We start from the raw sequence: 15,684 nt of genomic DNA on the forward strand, positions 1-15,684 counted from the left end.
CAAGCCTTAATCGAAAGTGTATTCAACGACTCAATTCCAAAACCCAAAAGGTCTCAAGTGAATACTCGCATTGGTCAGAAAGTGACGTCAGCCTAATGGCCTAGAACTCTGAAAAATAGTTGTTGTATGTATGCAAGGAGGTTTCTCAGCTCCACTTCGTGTGATTGATTTATGTGTATTTTATGTTTCATTCAACCGGCCTTTTTGAAAAATTAATTTATGTACTCAATACAAATAAATTATTTTTGAATAACACAAGTTTTGAAAAACAAAAGTCGGAAAAAATTTTAATATATTTCTTAATTTCCATTTATCGATTTTATCTATTTTTGTCTTATTATTAATTGCGGCATCACTTTTTTGGCATGCGTTCACATTTTCGACCAGCCCTATTGCTTGGTCTCGCACACTCAATACTCTCTAACTATTGAACAGCTGGTCCGTAAGGGGTTTTGTCATTCTTCCCCCTTCAACTGCATACTACAACCCTCCAAAATTTACACTGCGCCGGATTTAGTTATATCCGTATTTTAATCAATTTTCATGAAAACGGAAATGATTGGTTAACATTGAAATAATATCACTTGCCGGAAAAAGTAAGTATTTCTAGTGAACATGCCGAAGTTGTATCTATTGATTCCTCTATATTTACTTGCCGAATTTGCAAAGTGTAATACAGGTACGATTATTTTAAAAAATGCAATCTTATTTAGTTATTATAGATACAACATTTATGCCAACTAAATGCGAGATATGTGCTTTGACAAGTATGGAGTTCGAAGCAAAATCCGTGAAAGTCCACAAGGTAAATATATATTTTAAAATTTTCAAATTTATGTTAAAACGAATAATAATGTTACACTTTAAAGCAGTAAAATTCAGCAAACACGGTTAAAATTTTTGTTCATATGGTTTTTTTTATTTCAGAGACTTTCATCGGAATTTGCTGACATCACTGAAAATATCTGTAACGGTTTCAATGAGTTTAAAGTAAGTTTTTGTTCTTTTACAAAGTGTAAATTAAATTTTAGAATAATTTTTTGCAAAGTAAATTGAAGATTTTTGTTTAAATAGGTTTTTAATAAATCAGAAAACCAGGATTTAAAAATGAAACTTCTCACAAAAACTCGCATTTTTATGGAAGTTGATAAAGTTTCCAAGTAAACTGTACATTTAGAAAAATAAATCTGTAGTTATTCCAAAATCATTAGACCTATCAGGTTTTACGGAATGATTTTACATCAAGTGTTGAAACACAAAAGATCCTTTTAGACCCAGTTCAAAAATCAGTTTATCACGGTGTGTTCATAATTCTGATGATTGTTAGTTCAAAACTAGTTAAATTAAACCCTCAACATTTGCTAACTGTACTCTTCCTTTTCAGAATATGTAAATTTCAGATACATAAGGAAAAAACTGGTCTGGAAAGGTTTTCAAGAGCTCAGTCAAAAACTATTGAAACATTAAAACAAATGCGGGAGAAGGGAGTGAAGGTAATATTTATGCACTTATAAAATGAATTAGTATAACGTTTTTAAAATTCGATAATCTATTTTTCTGATTTCAAAACTGCGTTGCAATTTAATTTTCGATAAAATGTGCTGCAAAAAAGACTGATCTCATATACTCTCTATGTAGTGAAGTGCACTGCGAATGTGGCAGTCGGGTACACTGCCAGGTTGAGCTCCCAGTGGGCTATAATTTAAGCCACGTCCTAGCCAAGGACTGTGGCATATAATCCAGTAGTGGAATGCTCCACTTCCCAATGGAGACTGAGTGAACCTAGGCGGTGATGCCGGACTTGAACTCGCAATCTCCAGATTGCCAGCGGCCACCACTACCCACTGAGCTATCTGCCGATTTCACAAACTATGTTCATACTTTTTCAATAACTTGATCCCCTCTCCCTCTCTCTGAACCGTTTTTCCTGTTTTTCTCACTTTGCCAATCGCCTTGCGTAAGTATAAGTAAGTATACATCATGTTATTGCACTCTGCCAAATTTTAAAAAAGTTTCAAATGTTTTATAATATTTTGGTATTCATTCAACCCCTCTCTTTCTGAACCGCTTTCCCTGCTTCAGTTAAAAATAAAAATCGGAAACAGTCTAGGTTATGAAGTGGACGTGTAATTGAAATCCATTAAACAACGGGGCACTCCATTCCACTGCAAAAAGTTTACCTCTCACTTCACCTTACTCGCTAATCGCAACATTTCAATTGTGGAGGGGGTGAGAGGAACATATCCGAAATGGTGTAGTTACCTGTATAATTATGATGGGATATGTGTGCCTTGGTACATACGATATAATGGACTTCTCGTGGATTCATTCCCATCGCTAAACTGGTTTCGTTTCTATTTTTCGCCCTTCTTTCCCCGCACACAACCCTACAAGAGACAGTGTCCCCTTAATGTGCGCTAAAATGTGAATGTCTATTGTTGCGAAATGGCTTTTTTTCGCCGTACTGCACACGGTGGTACCAATTATGAATCTATAACCAACACAAGTAGACGCAAAACAATTTGATGTGGTTGTAAGTCATCTCATGCGAGATAAAATGAACATTTTACTCCCAATTCGTTTTTGCTGTTAAATTGGGTTACATACAGGCACACGGCCTGAACTACTTTCCATGTAAAGTGCAATTCTACCGTAACCCATGAAAAGATGGATCAATTTTGTTTCTAATTGAAATGCAATATAAATAATTTTGTAAAAAAAATTGTAAAGTAGAAAAATAAATATTTCCAGGTTGAACTCGGCATGCCATTCGAAATGTGGGATCAACCATCTGCGGAAATTTTTGCACTTCGACAAGGATGCGAGTCCCTTCTTGAAGACTATGAAGATCTCATTGAAGAATGGTTTATTAACAAAGCAAGTCTAGAAGATCTCTTCAAACAACTATGTGCTCGTAATGCTCTGAAAAACCAGGAAACTAGTTGCTTCGATCACCTGGACCACAAACAAGAATTATGATTATGATTGTTTGTATTGTGATCTTTATTTAAAATATGGTAATAAATATTATGAATTCAACTGTCGAGACAGAAAACAAGATATGTAGTTTATTGAACCTATCAAAGAAATCCGCATTTTCCCTTGTTAAAGAAATAGTGAAGCAATTTATTTCCACTTGTTGAGGTACACACAAATTCATAAATTTCAACATTTAAGCAAAACGTAATATACCCTGAATACTAAAAATTTTGAACCGCTATAAAACAAGTGTTCTTCTCCTTTTAGTAATGCACACAATGCCCAATCGTAATGTCCAGTCGGAAAATTAATTTACAATTCCTATTGGAACATTGTCGCTAACGATGTTACACCTAGTGTCACTTGAGTTCCAAAAGTTTCCCAAATCTGGAAAGAGGTACGAACATCTTCAAGATTTTGACCCCACTGAGATTTTCGAGCAAATTTATTCAGGCAGTAATCAGCAATTTCGAGTAGATTCGTAGCATTTTGAGCTGTGATTTTTCGAATTCTGTGGCATCTGTACAATACTGTCATTTAGCATTTCGAAATGACAACAGGTATATTGTTTTTGTACCAAAACAAAAACAAGTTCTTTCACATCACCATCTCTTCCAGACGTCTCTTTTCATTTGGAAGAGCACGCCGGGAGATCAGTGCAAATATTTGTGCTTCGAATAACAACATATAGGAGGCAAAAAAGAGAAGGAGTAGAAAAGAGGAGCCAAAACACCTTGAAGGTGGTTCATGCGTTTGTTTGCGCACCTTGAGCTCTGTGCTCTTCTGCTCTTTTTCTCTGCCTTGCGCAACCTCACGTCTCTGAAATGTTAATAATATTTTTGTATGTTTATTATTTTTATTATTGTTATGTCACGATCGCGCTGGTTGGTTGCCGCCTTCTTATTACACTCTCGCAGAGGCTCTTCAGGTTCTGCATGTTTTGGCACCGGTTTTTCGAGTTGGAGTTTATGCATGTATGCATTTCTTGTGTGTGTACATAAACACTATGTTTTTGCATTTTACACACCGGCTTTTGCACCTTACAATGTTTCTGCAGATCAGCAAACGTAAGATGATACTGTAAACAATTGGTTATACAATCTAAAAACAAGATGAGAAGAACATAAAGTCAATCAAAAATATATATTACGTTCACTGAATATTCAATTCACAAAAAAAAACATCAATTTTCAGCTTTATTATCTTTTTGAAAAGAGGAATGCAATATAAACCAAGTCTGTGACTGATCAAAACGGAAGGGTTGTTATTGGCTTTAACTGAAACAAGCCATCAATGTAACACCAAAAATGAGAGCGAAATTGCTTCAAAAAATGAACTGTTTGAAATAAAATATTTTATTTCAAGAACGTGTAATATGCTGAAACTAAATTGTAACAAAGCGTTTTCTCAACTTCAGCAGAATGGAATCCGCATAATAGTTTTGCCTGATCTGAATGCTGTTTTTTTTTGAATTAATCACCTAAAAAATTAAAGTTTATATATTTTGTTCCTCTTTTTACGAAAACTAAAATTTCACGTTTGTTTTGGAAGCTTCTCTTCTCAAATACCTTTTTGCTAGATCTCGAATTTTGCCAAAGATAATAGCAATACGATAAGTTTACGTGTATTCTAGAACTCGCGAGTTTTAGCAAACTGTGCCATTACATGCCTGAGTTCTCATATTGAATTTTCTTTATGCTGGCACCCAATTAAAAAAGAATGGAAAAAGTGAAAATTTCTGTAATAGACAGGGTTATTCATTATTTCAGACACATACCATTTGTTGAATTAACATTTTTTAGAATTACGCTACTGTTATACCAGTAACACCATCCGTTCATAAAAACCCATGATTAAATCATGCAATATATATTTAAAAAATTAAAACTTTTAGTTGCCTGACATTATCAAAAAATAACTAAATTGAGGAACCTCTAATTTCAACCTTCCCATCACAATGAGACATACGTATTTGTTCCTCCAATGCGGTGTTTGTCTTGAACCAAGCAGACTGTTTGAAAAGCTCTAAAACATGAAAATATGCATGTGTACATATTGAATCTCGTCTAAATGTGTCCCGTTTTCAACCTCACTCCTATTTTGTGTCATGAGTGTTAAAAGAATAACAAAAGATTTTACACACAAAAAAAAACTGAAAACAAAAATTTTGATATAATCATCGAATGATATATTTAGAATGCGCTTCAAATAATAGTCAAAAAGTTTGAAAACTGAGATCGAAAAGTTGTATTTTCAAGTTGGAAGTATCCCCATTTTTAAGTCTTTCTGTCAAACATGACTACAAAATTGGCAAACTATGTCAAGGTGTATTTTATATTATGTACTTTTGAAACAAAATAAGATTTGAATTTTTGGAACTATCTTGAAAATTTCTCAATTATTAGGTCCTGATGTAAATCATTTTTAGAAATATTTTTTTAATGTGAAGGTAATATAGCGTCAAAGTGAAATTTATTTGAACCTTTTTTTAAAGACAATGACTTAACGTCATTGTAAGTAACGTCACTGAAAAATGTTAAGCGTAATGCTCCGATGTATCATCATTCTTGAATAGATAGACCCACTTATAGAACAAATCAGATTCAAATATTGAAAACTTTATGTTTTTTTTTTCGAAAATGACAAAGAAATAGGACCAAGGGTTTGTGACATAGCATAAAACATATTCGAATCAGTCAGGAAAGAATAGAAAAAGATATTTGAGATTCTGTGGTCAGAAATTGTGTGCGACGTCCAAAGATTTTCAAATATTTTCGAGGTAGGAAAAACTAACGGAAAGTATGAGAATTTGTGAGAGTGGGGGATTGTGGTTGTCGAATCGATTTTTGTTTGAAGTGAGGAAGTTTTTTTTTGTAGGGACCGGGACTTTTAGAAAGTAACGAAGAGAAACAGATAATTCGTGAAAGAGTATTGATATTAAAAATGAAGTAATTTAAACGGGAAACATTTTTTATAATATGTGTTCCAAAATGTGGAAATTAAAACTTTGATAATTTTTGAAAATGTTTCCAAGCGACTTCAATTTTAAGATCATAATAAAAGTTTTGGTTGAAGGACAAAATGGGGTGAGAGCTCCGATGGAAGTGTTCGATTTTCAAAAATTGGAATTTTTGAATTTTGGCTGAAGATTGGTAAAGATCTGAAAGCAATCACAAAAATAGGAATCAAGCAGAAGAGATTTGAAAGATTTGAGGAAAGCGACGAGAATCTGTCTATAATTTAAAGTTCTATGTACAGGCAAACAGGAAACAACCTAAGGTAGGTGTGGTTTTGAAATGGAATTGGAAGAAGATGTGGACAATGTTATGCTCAAGTAACGTGAAAATGGCATAAAAGTCATGAAATATTGTCCAAACTAATGAGTATAACGAAATTGACAAAAAAAGTGAAGAGATAATGCTAGGCGAGGATTTTAGGCATCAACCTTGAATAGACTTGGGTCTATTTGCGGAATTGACGGGCTCTGTGTTCCTCCATTGCACAAATTTTGTGGTAGATTTGGAAGTATTCCGGTAAAGCCGGCTGGTCCAAGAAGAGCCAAGTATCTCTTCCAAACTAGATCAACGTTCACTGGTGGGGTGGCCGGCGCGACTCTGAAGCAAGATCAAGATATCATATATTATTAAAAAGTATTCAACAACTTATGTTTTATCAACTCTTGTAATGTCATCCGTATAACCTATATGATCTTTACCTGTTAGGCCGTCCCTCGCGAAGCGTCCAGTTGCGAACCTTTGCATTATTCTTCAAATGACTTAGAATAAGCTTTGCTTTACTCAGCTGGCTTTCGGTGGACAGGAGATCCCACTTGAAGTATTTCATGGTTGCTTCAACAACGAGACGGATCTGAAAAAATTAAAGATTTAGTGGATTATTGAAAAAAATAAGTTTCGAAGTGTATTCCCTGAACCAACTTGACTACATCATCAAAATTTCGTTTTTCTACAATGTAAGACATGTGACGATGTTGGAATCTCATGCTACTAGATACATTTTGACAACTATGAAACTTCTCCATTCACTCATTAGGTTTTTAAAACAAAAAACGTCTCCCTTTTTCTCCGTTTCTAAACTTCCAATTTCTTCATGGTGGTGACAATTCAAATGCCCCGAGTTTGCACTTTTCCGCTGGCGGCATATGTCTTAGACGTCTCCACGTTTTGCCTCGTTTCTCGCTTTCCATTCTACTACCACTCGTTTCAATCAAGTGTCGCAACCAGTGTGCATACCCCTCTCTCTCTCTCAGTCTCTATCCATCCTATCCGACGACCTTCTCCCTCTATCCACCTCAAAAACTACGTATCAGACCCGAGATTACGGTATACGGTATAAGTAAAGGAAATGGGGAAAACGAAATAAAGTTTCAAAGTGGATGAGAAACGGGAAGCCGGTTTTTTTCCTTCGGCCTCAACTTGTTCAAAAACAAAATTTTATTTTTTAGACTTTGGTAATAAAAAGTGCAAACCTTTGGCAATTGACGGCCTAACAAATGATCGGCGGTTTCCCCGTGGAAGGTGCGCAACGAGATTTGTACATTTCGGAGTTCATCATCAGTGACGGATTCACGAAGTATTTGCCACGCGAAGACCTGAAATTTATCGGTGCGGGAATTCTTAAACCTTGCTAGATATGTTTTTATTTTGACATAAATAATTTTTATTTAAAAAATAACGCTAAAGCTCATAAAATTTACATAATTGAACTAATCAATCAAATCCACAGTTCTATGTGTTCGTTCCCTCTTGCTTTCACTTTTTTCCCCCAACTTCCTTGTTTTTTACTATTTTGGTTGGCCAAGTTCAATTCACAAAAACGACATATAGTGTCAAAACAGTCAAAACAACCTCTTTTGTGGAAAAATCCTGTTTTTGAACTGATAGACGCCCCCATCGCTTAGGCAGTAGAAACATTGCAAAACTAAGAGAAAAAGAGAAGGAGTCAAGTGGTTTTTTGTATTTTATTTCCTCGGTTGGCAAGGATCGACACAATATCGATTAACATCAAAACATGACAATTTTTCAGCATAACTTAGTTTGTTCTGGACTATTGCGCAAGTGGGTCAATAATCGACAACTAGAAAAGCTCCAAGGTCTTAAACAAAAATGGAAACCTTGAAACGTGGGCAATATCACCAAAACCCAGCGATTCTAAAATTGAGCAACATGCTTCACTGTGCATGAAATATTACAGATCATTTCATTAAAAATTGGAGTACAATTTTCAGGAGAACTGTGGTAAAAACGAATTATCCTACTTATATCGGAGATAACTATAGTTTACTTTTGTGTAGAACTCAATAAAATTGTTAATTCTTAACTCGAACCACTTTCAGAGTGTTATAATGTGGTCCGTGATCTTATTAGATGTTTCAAATTTCCATGAAATTTCAGATTCCTTGTTACATGGGCTTTCAACTTTTTTTTTCAATTCAACACGTTCCCTCATCAAAACTCTTGATTCATTGCCACAAAAACTATATGTACACCTGCATGACAACACAAACACATGGAAGGTGCAGCATTCCGCGCGGAAAAAGAAAACACAAAGTTGTGTCTGCCGACCGTATAAAACGAGAAGTCTTGCGCAACAGCACCCCCCCCCCCCCCCACCTATTGAGGTTCTACCATATGTTTGCACACGCGCCTACTCTTGTTAGCTCCCCCGCCGCTGGACATCAGCTGTTCCGAGCAGTTTCGTGGAAATAGATAAAGATGCGAGAAAGAGAGATGAGAGAATGGCAAATTTTGCGCGGAAAGCTTTTTTTCACAGAAAAAGAACGAAAGCTCAATGGGTGCGGAAAGCTGGCAGTGGATAGAGGTGTTGAGAGGTTCATAGAAGAACTTCATGGTCTGTATTAACTGTCTTTCACTGTATTAACTGTCTTACAGAAACACTTTTTGTGCGCAATGGCACAATTACAAAGGAAATGATTCATGAATACTGTTGCTCTGAAATAGCTTAGAACATTAAATTGAACAATATTCCGTATAGTTTCAAAGTCTGCACAAATTTTCAGAAAAAAAAATTTTGTGTGCAAATTTGATATTGAATATATGTGTTTTTTAACTTTGAAAACTACAAATTTGTATCAAAAACTTCAAGGTATTTTTAAAAAATCTGGATAACGAAATGTGTAAAACCACTAGTTTTAAAAACCAGGAATCTACATTGAACTTCTGCTCCTTCCCCTGCTCCCCCTCGCAACAGTTCTCTCATTTCTTTTTATGCAAATTCGAGCTCTCGTTAAAAATATTTTGAAGAGCACAAGTCAGCGCTCTCGGTGTGTTTGGTAACCCAGCGCCACACTCACAAAGTCGTTTGCTTGATTCTGCGATTTTCATGAGAAAAATATTTGAATAGTCCAGCGCGATTTCTGTTTCACTTTTCTTTTCTCGCGAGCAAAAACAGGTACTCGTTCTGTTTCGCTGCGTCTCTTGCCACACACTGATTTGTTTGCTCTTTACTCGTAACTATTCTTCAATGAGCTCAACTGGGTCCTAACTGTTTTCGAGTCAAGTCATCGTCAAAATCCAGTGGCACTGTGTGTGCACAGACTGTTTTTTGTCCACAGAAATTGCAGGGATTGTTGAGATTGGAAATACTGTATAGAATTACAGTTGAAAATTTAGAAAAAGCAACACAGGGAATCTTAAATTTCAACATCATGGAATGGGGCTTAAATAAAACCCTGGAGTCTCAAAAAAATCTAGACCGAAACTTCTTAGGTTGCCTAACCTATCCAAACTTTCCTAAATTCAAATGAGCTAAACGTAATCATTTTACCAAATTGAAAATTTACAGAATTATGAACAAGTGGTCCTACTTAAAAGTCCCCCAAACTAATAATGTTTTTAGACTTTACATTTTTCCACGTTTTTTTCATTTTCATGACGTGTGTGTTGACAGGGGGTTTCTCTTCTGCATTGCAGCTCACGGCATCGGGCGCCTGCCGCTCTATACCGGTTCGTAACCGTTTCTTGTCAAATATTTGCTATTCAATAAGCCCGTGTGACGTGAGCTTGTTGCGTGAGCTTGGAGTGTGCTCCAACAGCTGCTCCCTGTGCCGCGCCGGTGCGCGCTAGTCATCTTTTTATGATCTAAATGACCAGAAATACAATACCTGAACCACGACTAAGCACCACGTTGACTAAAGCCGGAAATCAAAAGATGTTTGGAAAATATACGTAACTTAAATTTTCAGCTTCATATTTAAAAAAGGAGAAATTAAACTTTGAAAAAATCTTTGCAGTTTCCTCATAGATTATTCTTCTTGAACTACCGTTCTAATGTATTAAATATTAATATCAATTTTTCCCTATTTTGTGACGAAATAGTCTCATAAAAAACATCACTTGTTTCCCGTTAACCAACCTATTCAACCTGAATTATGACACTACAATCGGTACGGAGACCGGACTAACCACCACACGAATACGGTAGCTTGTACTTTTATACTAATCGTTCATTACAAAGCGAGACAAATACCGGACTGAGACTTTGACCACTTAGTCTTCAAATTTAACATGATAATTTGTGGAGAAAAGATGCAGTTGGTTACTGTAATTTAAACCATGAGGTTTCGGAATCTGAACAAAAAAAACATAGATGGTTTCGAAATTGTTGCTAGCTTAAAATTGTGAAATATGGAGAAACCCTACTTTTTTATTTCTTGAAACTGTTGTATTTTCAGGTTCTCAGCAATTTTTGACAGAAGTCTAAAAAACAGTCAAAACACCATTATTCCACCAAAGTGACACACAAATTGATGATGCCAACCGAATTGCACATACACATACATACATGTTTCTTGTTTAAGAGGCCACAAACGGTCAAAACAACCCATTTTTTTCTTCTTTGTCCTTCCTTTTTTTTCACCCCCCCCCCCCCCCCCGTCTCCTACTATTTTTACCCCCAGACTTTACGTGTTCCATGTTTTATACGGTCTCGGTGTCTTTGTTAGAGGAAGAGTGTCGGTGTTGGGGCTAGGCAGCAGCCAACAAAAAAAGCAAAAATAAAATCATATATTTTGGAAGCGGAATTTTGTTTTGAGAACGAACCAAATCGCAACGGTGACTAGGTCCCCTTTCTCTCTAAGCCTTTTTTTGTCAATAGATGGTGTATATTGACAATAAGAGAAACGAATGGCAGGAAAAATATGGCATTGTATATAGTATTTGTAGAATAAATTGACATTTCTAAATATAAAATTGCATAGGTGTTCCTAAATAATCAAAGAGTTTCGAATATAAAAAGTGAGAATCGAGCTGTTTCTTGATCTATTTTTTTAGGACTGATCCAGAATCTACCACAACTCAAAACAAAAGTTTTAATAATGATGTAGAACAAAGAAAGCATTTGCCTTAAAAAACTCCTGGCCAGTATCAATTTTTACTTCCTGTTTGTATCTATTTTTGATCAAATACTAAAACTACCATCATATGCAAATTTGCTCATGTTTTCACCAAGTTAAATAGTAAAAATCGAGAGAAAAAAGAACAGCAAAAAAAAAGTGAAAAGGATGCCCGAATGGCAGCAAATTGGTTTAGCGGAAAGGAAAGTGGTTTTGTAGGTCAGTAGTTTCTATGTCAACTTTTCATGTTTGTACTTTTAATGTGTGTAATTACTCGGTTTCTACACGTTCTGGATAGCTAGTTGGTTCAAAAGAAAATATAGTTTTACATAGTAACGGTAGTTTAGATAATTCCGACTTAACCGAAAACTGTGCATTTGAATTGATAATACGCAAGCTTTGTTCCAGCGCCCCTAAATTTAAAAAAAAATCCTCTTTCAAAAAGTTGTTCATTTCTTTCACTTTGAGGGTCATCAATCCCCTCCAAGCAGACGTTTTTTTGCCTTCCATCTCACTCACCATTATAGATTGTTATCTCATTTGTAAAAAGGGCGAACGGTGGTGTGGTGTGAGGAGGGGGGATTGAAGATGCGTTCAATCGTTTTTTTGCATTCGAAAAGGTTTCTTTTCCCTCCCACCTCAAACAGTCAATCTCATTTTATGGCCATTGTCGAACCGATTTTCGCGTTTTTTTTGCGCCGCGTTTTTTACCCGCGGAGGAAATGACCCCCAACAAGATGGCGAGAAGGGTGTAGAGGTTTTTTATGAAACAAGCAACATGGTGTTCGCTTTTTTTTAAATGTAGAGAAAGGACAATATAAATTGGAAAAGAGCTACAATCTCTCGGATGGTACATATCGGGAAATTTGAGCTTGTAGGAATGAAAAATTATGGTTAGATAATATTATATTTTAGCTTTTACTGTAAATCACAATTGTTTCAATGCTACAACGTACCTTTGGCTGAGTGCTCTGGAAGCTTCTGGCTGCTTTCTCGGCGGCTCTTTTCACTGCTCCTTCTGGAAATGGTCCATCGGCTAAGACCTTTTCATCCTAAAAAATTTTCAGATGTACTTATGTTCCATGGTTATAATAAGCTCTACCTCTACCTCGGTTTCCTTCGGCGATTGATTTCTCTGGCTTGGCTGACTTTCATTATCGAACAGTTCTTCGGTGTCTTCCTCTCCCTCCATATCTAAGTCGCCATCAGAATCCTCGGTTTTGAGTTCGGTCTGGAAAAGACTCTGGAAAACAAGTTTTCAATAAACAGGTAATCAAGTTGCAAATAATTAAAACATTCCTACTAACAAAAATAAAATAAAATTACACATTATTACTTTTGGTCTTTGAAAGGGACTTATTCAAAAATTATCAGTTATGGAAGTTTTTGAACCATTTTTCCAAAATGTAATAACAACTAGGTGGAACAGTACTCCTGATAAAAAATCTCTAACAAATATTTCAATATCCTCAAGTTATCCTCAAGAGAAGTTATGCTACCCGGCATTTATTTATTTCACACGATATACCTTCAATGAGCTGCTGGTCTTGTCCGATGTTGAATTTGTGGCACTTGGTGTGAACGACTGAGGTGGTGCCTCCGAAATGACCGTTTGTGGTGGTGATGTGAAAATTGAGGGTAATCTGGTAAAAAATGCCATGTTTATTCACCATTACTCTCAAGCAATCTATCAATTGACTGTTTCACCCCTTACGTTTGAAGTAACATGCAATTATTCAAATGGGTAATCAATTTGATATTTAATTACGTCATCAAATATAACACACCTTTGATCTGGAAGTCGGGTGGCAAGTAGCTCTAGGATTAAGCTTAACTTCAGGTCCATATCATTCAATCGAAGATTCATCGAGTTCAACATGGTTTTGCTCTCGTTGTTGTCAAAAAATGCCGCCAACGGTATTTGTGCCATCTGAAATTGCGGTGTAGGTTGATTGGGTTGAGCCATTGGAGCGGTCTATAACTATTTTCACATAGACGATTGAAAGCAGACAACACGGAAAACGGTATGACAACTTGAATGACAAATTAGTACACTTATTGCAATTTGATCAATTTAATGCTCTAGCAACAACCAAAAATGGTGGGTTCAGTTCAAGCTTAAAGGTTTATTGGGAAGCACATGTGTTCGAACATGTTTAAACAAATACTACGAACATTATGGTGAGTAACTAAACACCACATTAAAAAAAACCATTGAAATATAAACTTTTTGTGTAGGAAAACTATAATTTTTTAAAAAAATAATACATATTTATTTTAAACGTATTACTGCTTTTCTTGTTCCAAAAAATAATTGAAAGATCCAAGTTGAAAACTGACATTAAACAAGTTAAATCCAGACGGTTTTTAGCATACTATTTTAATCTCAAATTTCAGTATTCACTCAAGCGGTAACGAGTACAACAAAGTGTTCGGTAAAAAAACTGAAAAAGCTGAAAAAAAGAAACAGTCACTGTACTTAGTGGTAATAGAGGTTATTATTGTTAGTCACCCATCCAGGATCATTGAAATGAAAATAAAAAGGTTGTCCACGGGGTAGACGAAACGCCCCCCCCCCCCCCCTCGCCACAGAGGCACTGTCTCTTTCCCCCAGGCATCTCCTATGGGGGGAGGCTGGTCTGGGAATACGGACAGAGACACTAGACAAACGGTAGAGAGAGATGAAAGTCGAAAAATAAAGAGGCGTGGTTTTGGGAAAGGCCCCCGAAACACTATGATACCGTAGTCCGCGTTCTGCCGAGTCTTGGTTGTGAGTAGGTTCAGGCTCCGCCTATTTTATTGTTGTGAATTTTCAAAACACACACATACACACACTTTCCCCCTTCTTCGCCGTTCGTTCCTGTTTGTTCATGTGATCGGAGTGGAGTTAGAGGTAGTCTGGGAGGATGAGCTCTAAAAATGCGAATCACAGCTCAACGTGAACAGCTAGAAATTTGTAACGAACATTGACAATGTCAAAATTTTCGGACGAAATATATTGAAATGCTCTGACAGGTACAAAATGGTTTGGCTGTGAATATATCTTAAATTTCAAAATATAACTTTTTGAAACTTTAGATAGCCAAAAATCATAAAAGCCAAGCAGAATTTTCAATATCGGAGGTTTTTGGCTTTGACTTATCTTTACAGAAAAATAGTTACAGTGGATATTTTTTCAAAGTTACATTATTTCGACATGTTTTGTTTGTTTCTAGCTTATATTGGTAGTAATTAGGAAATAGTGCAAGGGTGTAAGTTAAGGTATAATTAGTCAAAAATTATAGCAATTGATAGTACTGATATACCTAGTCAAACTAAATCACTTTTCCGTAGGTATAGTCATAAAGTTAGGATAGCAAACCACTTCATTGAAAAAAAACCCGGGAAGTGTCGGGTGCATGTGAATGTTGGAAAATTGCTAGTCTCTTTGTATAAAAACTTCCATTTCTAGATGTTCCTTTTTGTCTCAGCTCAGTCACTTCCAATTTCCAAAATTTTGATTGTTGTAATTCTGCAATGTTGCTGAAACCTGCTTACAGCTTTGGGAATACTGGGAGGGGTCACCTAGCTGAAAAAGGAAACAGAAAACAACAAACACAAAAAAATTGAAGGAAGAGACCAAAACATTGTTGGCCGACCATCCGACCATCCGAATTTCAGACAACACACACTCACACACACTCACACACACACACACACACACCGAAATAAAAAAAGAAAAGGAAACCTAACCAACTCGAATTAAATACAGGTTTTTTTGTTACTCTTTCTTTTTTTTCCTTATTTTTTCATTCTGAAATTTTTTTTGTTGGGTGCGGACAGGTTAGGAAGAGAGACTGACTGAAAATAGAGAACCTCTTCAAACAAAAAATTTCAGTTTACACTCATTCTGACTATTAAAATCAGTATCTGACAATAGGAAGATGGCATGGAAGATGAACATTTGAGACTGTTGTCTGGGTGGTAACTAAAGTGGAGAAAATTGGGTACATACATAGGGAAAAGATTTCATTTACTTTCAGATACATGTATGACTGTATAACTCAAATTTATCACTAAGCTTTCATGGAGTTGAATTTTAGTGGACTTTCAAAAATCAATTATTCCAGAAATTATGCTACAAACATGGTTTTAGTTATATATAGGTATCAGGGCTGTGCGGCAACCAAGTTGTCGGTTGCCGAAAAGTTGCCGAAGTTTCGGCAACCAAAAGTTGCCGGTTACCGAAACTTTTTGGGACGGGCAACTTCGGCAATTGCCGGTTGCCAAAAATCTCGGTTGCCGCACAGCCCTGATAGGTATGCTTTTCAAAATTATATAGAAACTAATTTAAA

General features: G+C 35.9%; 3 protein-coding genes and 3 non-coding genes across 7 annotated transcripts; 5 read left to right on the forward strand and 1 right to left on the reverse strand.

The window, feature by feature from the left end:
- Nucleotides 1-543: 543 nt before the first annotated feature.
- Nucleotides 544-3,037, forward strand: C11H1.7 (DUF3456 domain-containing protein; the record flags this gene model as incomplete). Of its 2 annotated transcripts, NM_001392885.2 has the most annotated exons (5): nt 544-679; nt 723-805; nt 928-990; nt 1,401-1,493; nt 2,752-3,037. In NM_001392885.2, 5 exons carry the CDS (start codon nt 616-618, stop codon nt 2,977-2,979), a joined length of 531 nt encoding a protein of 176 aa, NP_001379119.1. The 2 variants fall into 2 exon arrangements, with proteins under 2 accessions (NP_001379119.1, NP_001294801.1); NM_001307872.1 differs by lacking the exons at nt 544-679; nt 723-805; nt 928-990; nt 1,401-1,493 and having other exon boundaries at nt 2,764-2,979.
- Nucleotides 3,038-3,140: 103 nt separating this feature from the next.
- On the forward strand, nt 3,141-3,161 carry 21ur-14874. Its single transcript, NR_072524.1, has one exon.
- A 1,827-nt stretch (nt 3,162-4,988) lies between these two features.
- Nucleotides 4,989-5,049, forward strand: VK04G11.2. The gene has a single exon (NR_072525.1). It is a non-coding gene; the product is annotated as an Unclassified non-coding RNA VK04G11.2 (non-coding RNA).
- Nucleotides 5,050-5,581: 532 nt separating this feature from the next.
- On the reverse strand, nt 5,582-13,325 carry sel-7 (Putative transcription factor sel-7). The gene is made up of 7 exons (NM_077991.7): nt 13,138-13,325; nt 12,879-12,993; nt 12,453-12,581; nt 12,307-12,402; nt 7,466-7,588; nt 6,695-6,846; nt 5,582-6,593 (listed from the first exon to the last, which is right to left on the reverse strand). The coding sequence occupies exons 1-7, from the start codon at nt 13,314-13,316 to the stop codon at nt 6,413-6,415; spliced, it is 975 nt and encodes a 324-aa protein (NP_510392.2). The 5' UTR covers nt 13,317-13,325; the 3' UTR covers nt 5,582-6,412.
- On the forward strand, nt 7,572-7,658 carry K04G11.8. Its single transcript, NR_072526.1, has one exon. It is a non-coding gene; the product is annotated as an Unclassified non-coding RNA K04G11.8 (non-coding RNA).
- On the forward strand, nt 8,364-8,705 carry K04G11.1 (uncharacterized protein; the record flags this gene model as incomplete). Its single annotated transcript, NM_001373572.1, has 1 exon — nt 8,364-8,705. One exon carries the CDS (start codon nt 8,364-8,366, stop codon nt 8,703-8,705), a length of 342 nt encoding a protein of 113 aa, NP_001359586.1.
- Nucleotides 13,326-15,684: the final 2,359 nt, after the last annotated feature.

Source organism: Caenorhabditis elegans, chromosome X (assembly GCF_000002985.6).
Source record: "Caenorhabditis elegans chromosome X".
NCBI lineage: Eukaryota > Metazoa > Nematoda > Chromadorea > Rhabditida > Rhabditidae > Caenorhabditis > Caenorhabditis elegans.

What these genes read in the sequence shown, in the direction of transcription:
- sel-7 (NM_077991.7), bottom strand. Translation starts at nt 13,316, where the DNA reads ATGGCTCAACCCAATCAACCTACACCGCAATTTCAGATGGCACAAATA. An exon ending in AGACCAGCAGCTCATTGAAG is followed by an intron (nt 12,582 to 12,878) that starts GTATATCGTGTG and finishes AGTCTTTTCCAG; the next exon opens with ACCGAACTCAAAACCGAGGA. An exon ending in CGCGAGGGACGGCCTAACAG is followed by an intron (nt 6,594 to 6,694) that starts GTAAAGATCATA and finishes ATCTTGCTTCAG; the next exon opens with AGTCGCGCCGGCCACCCCAC.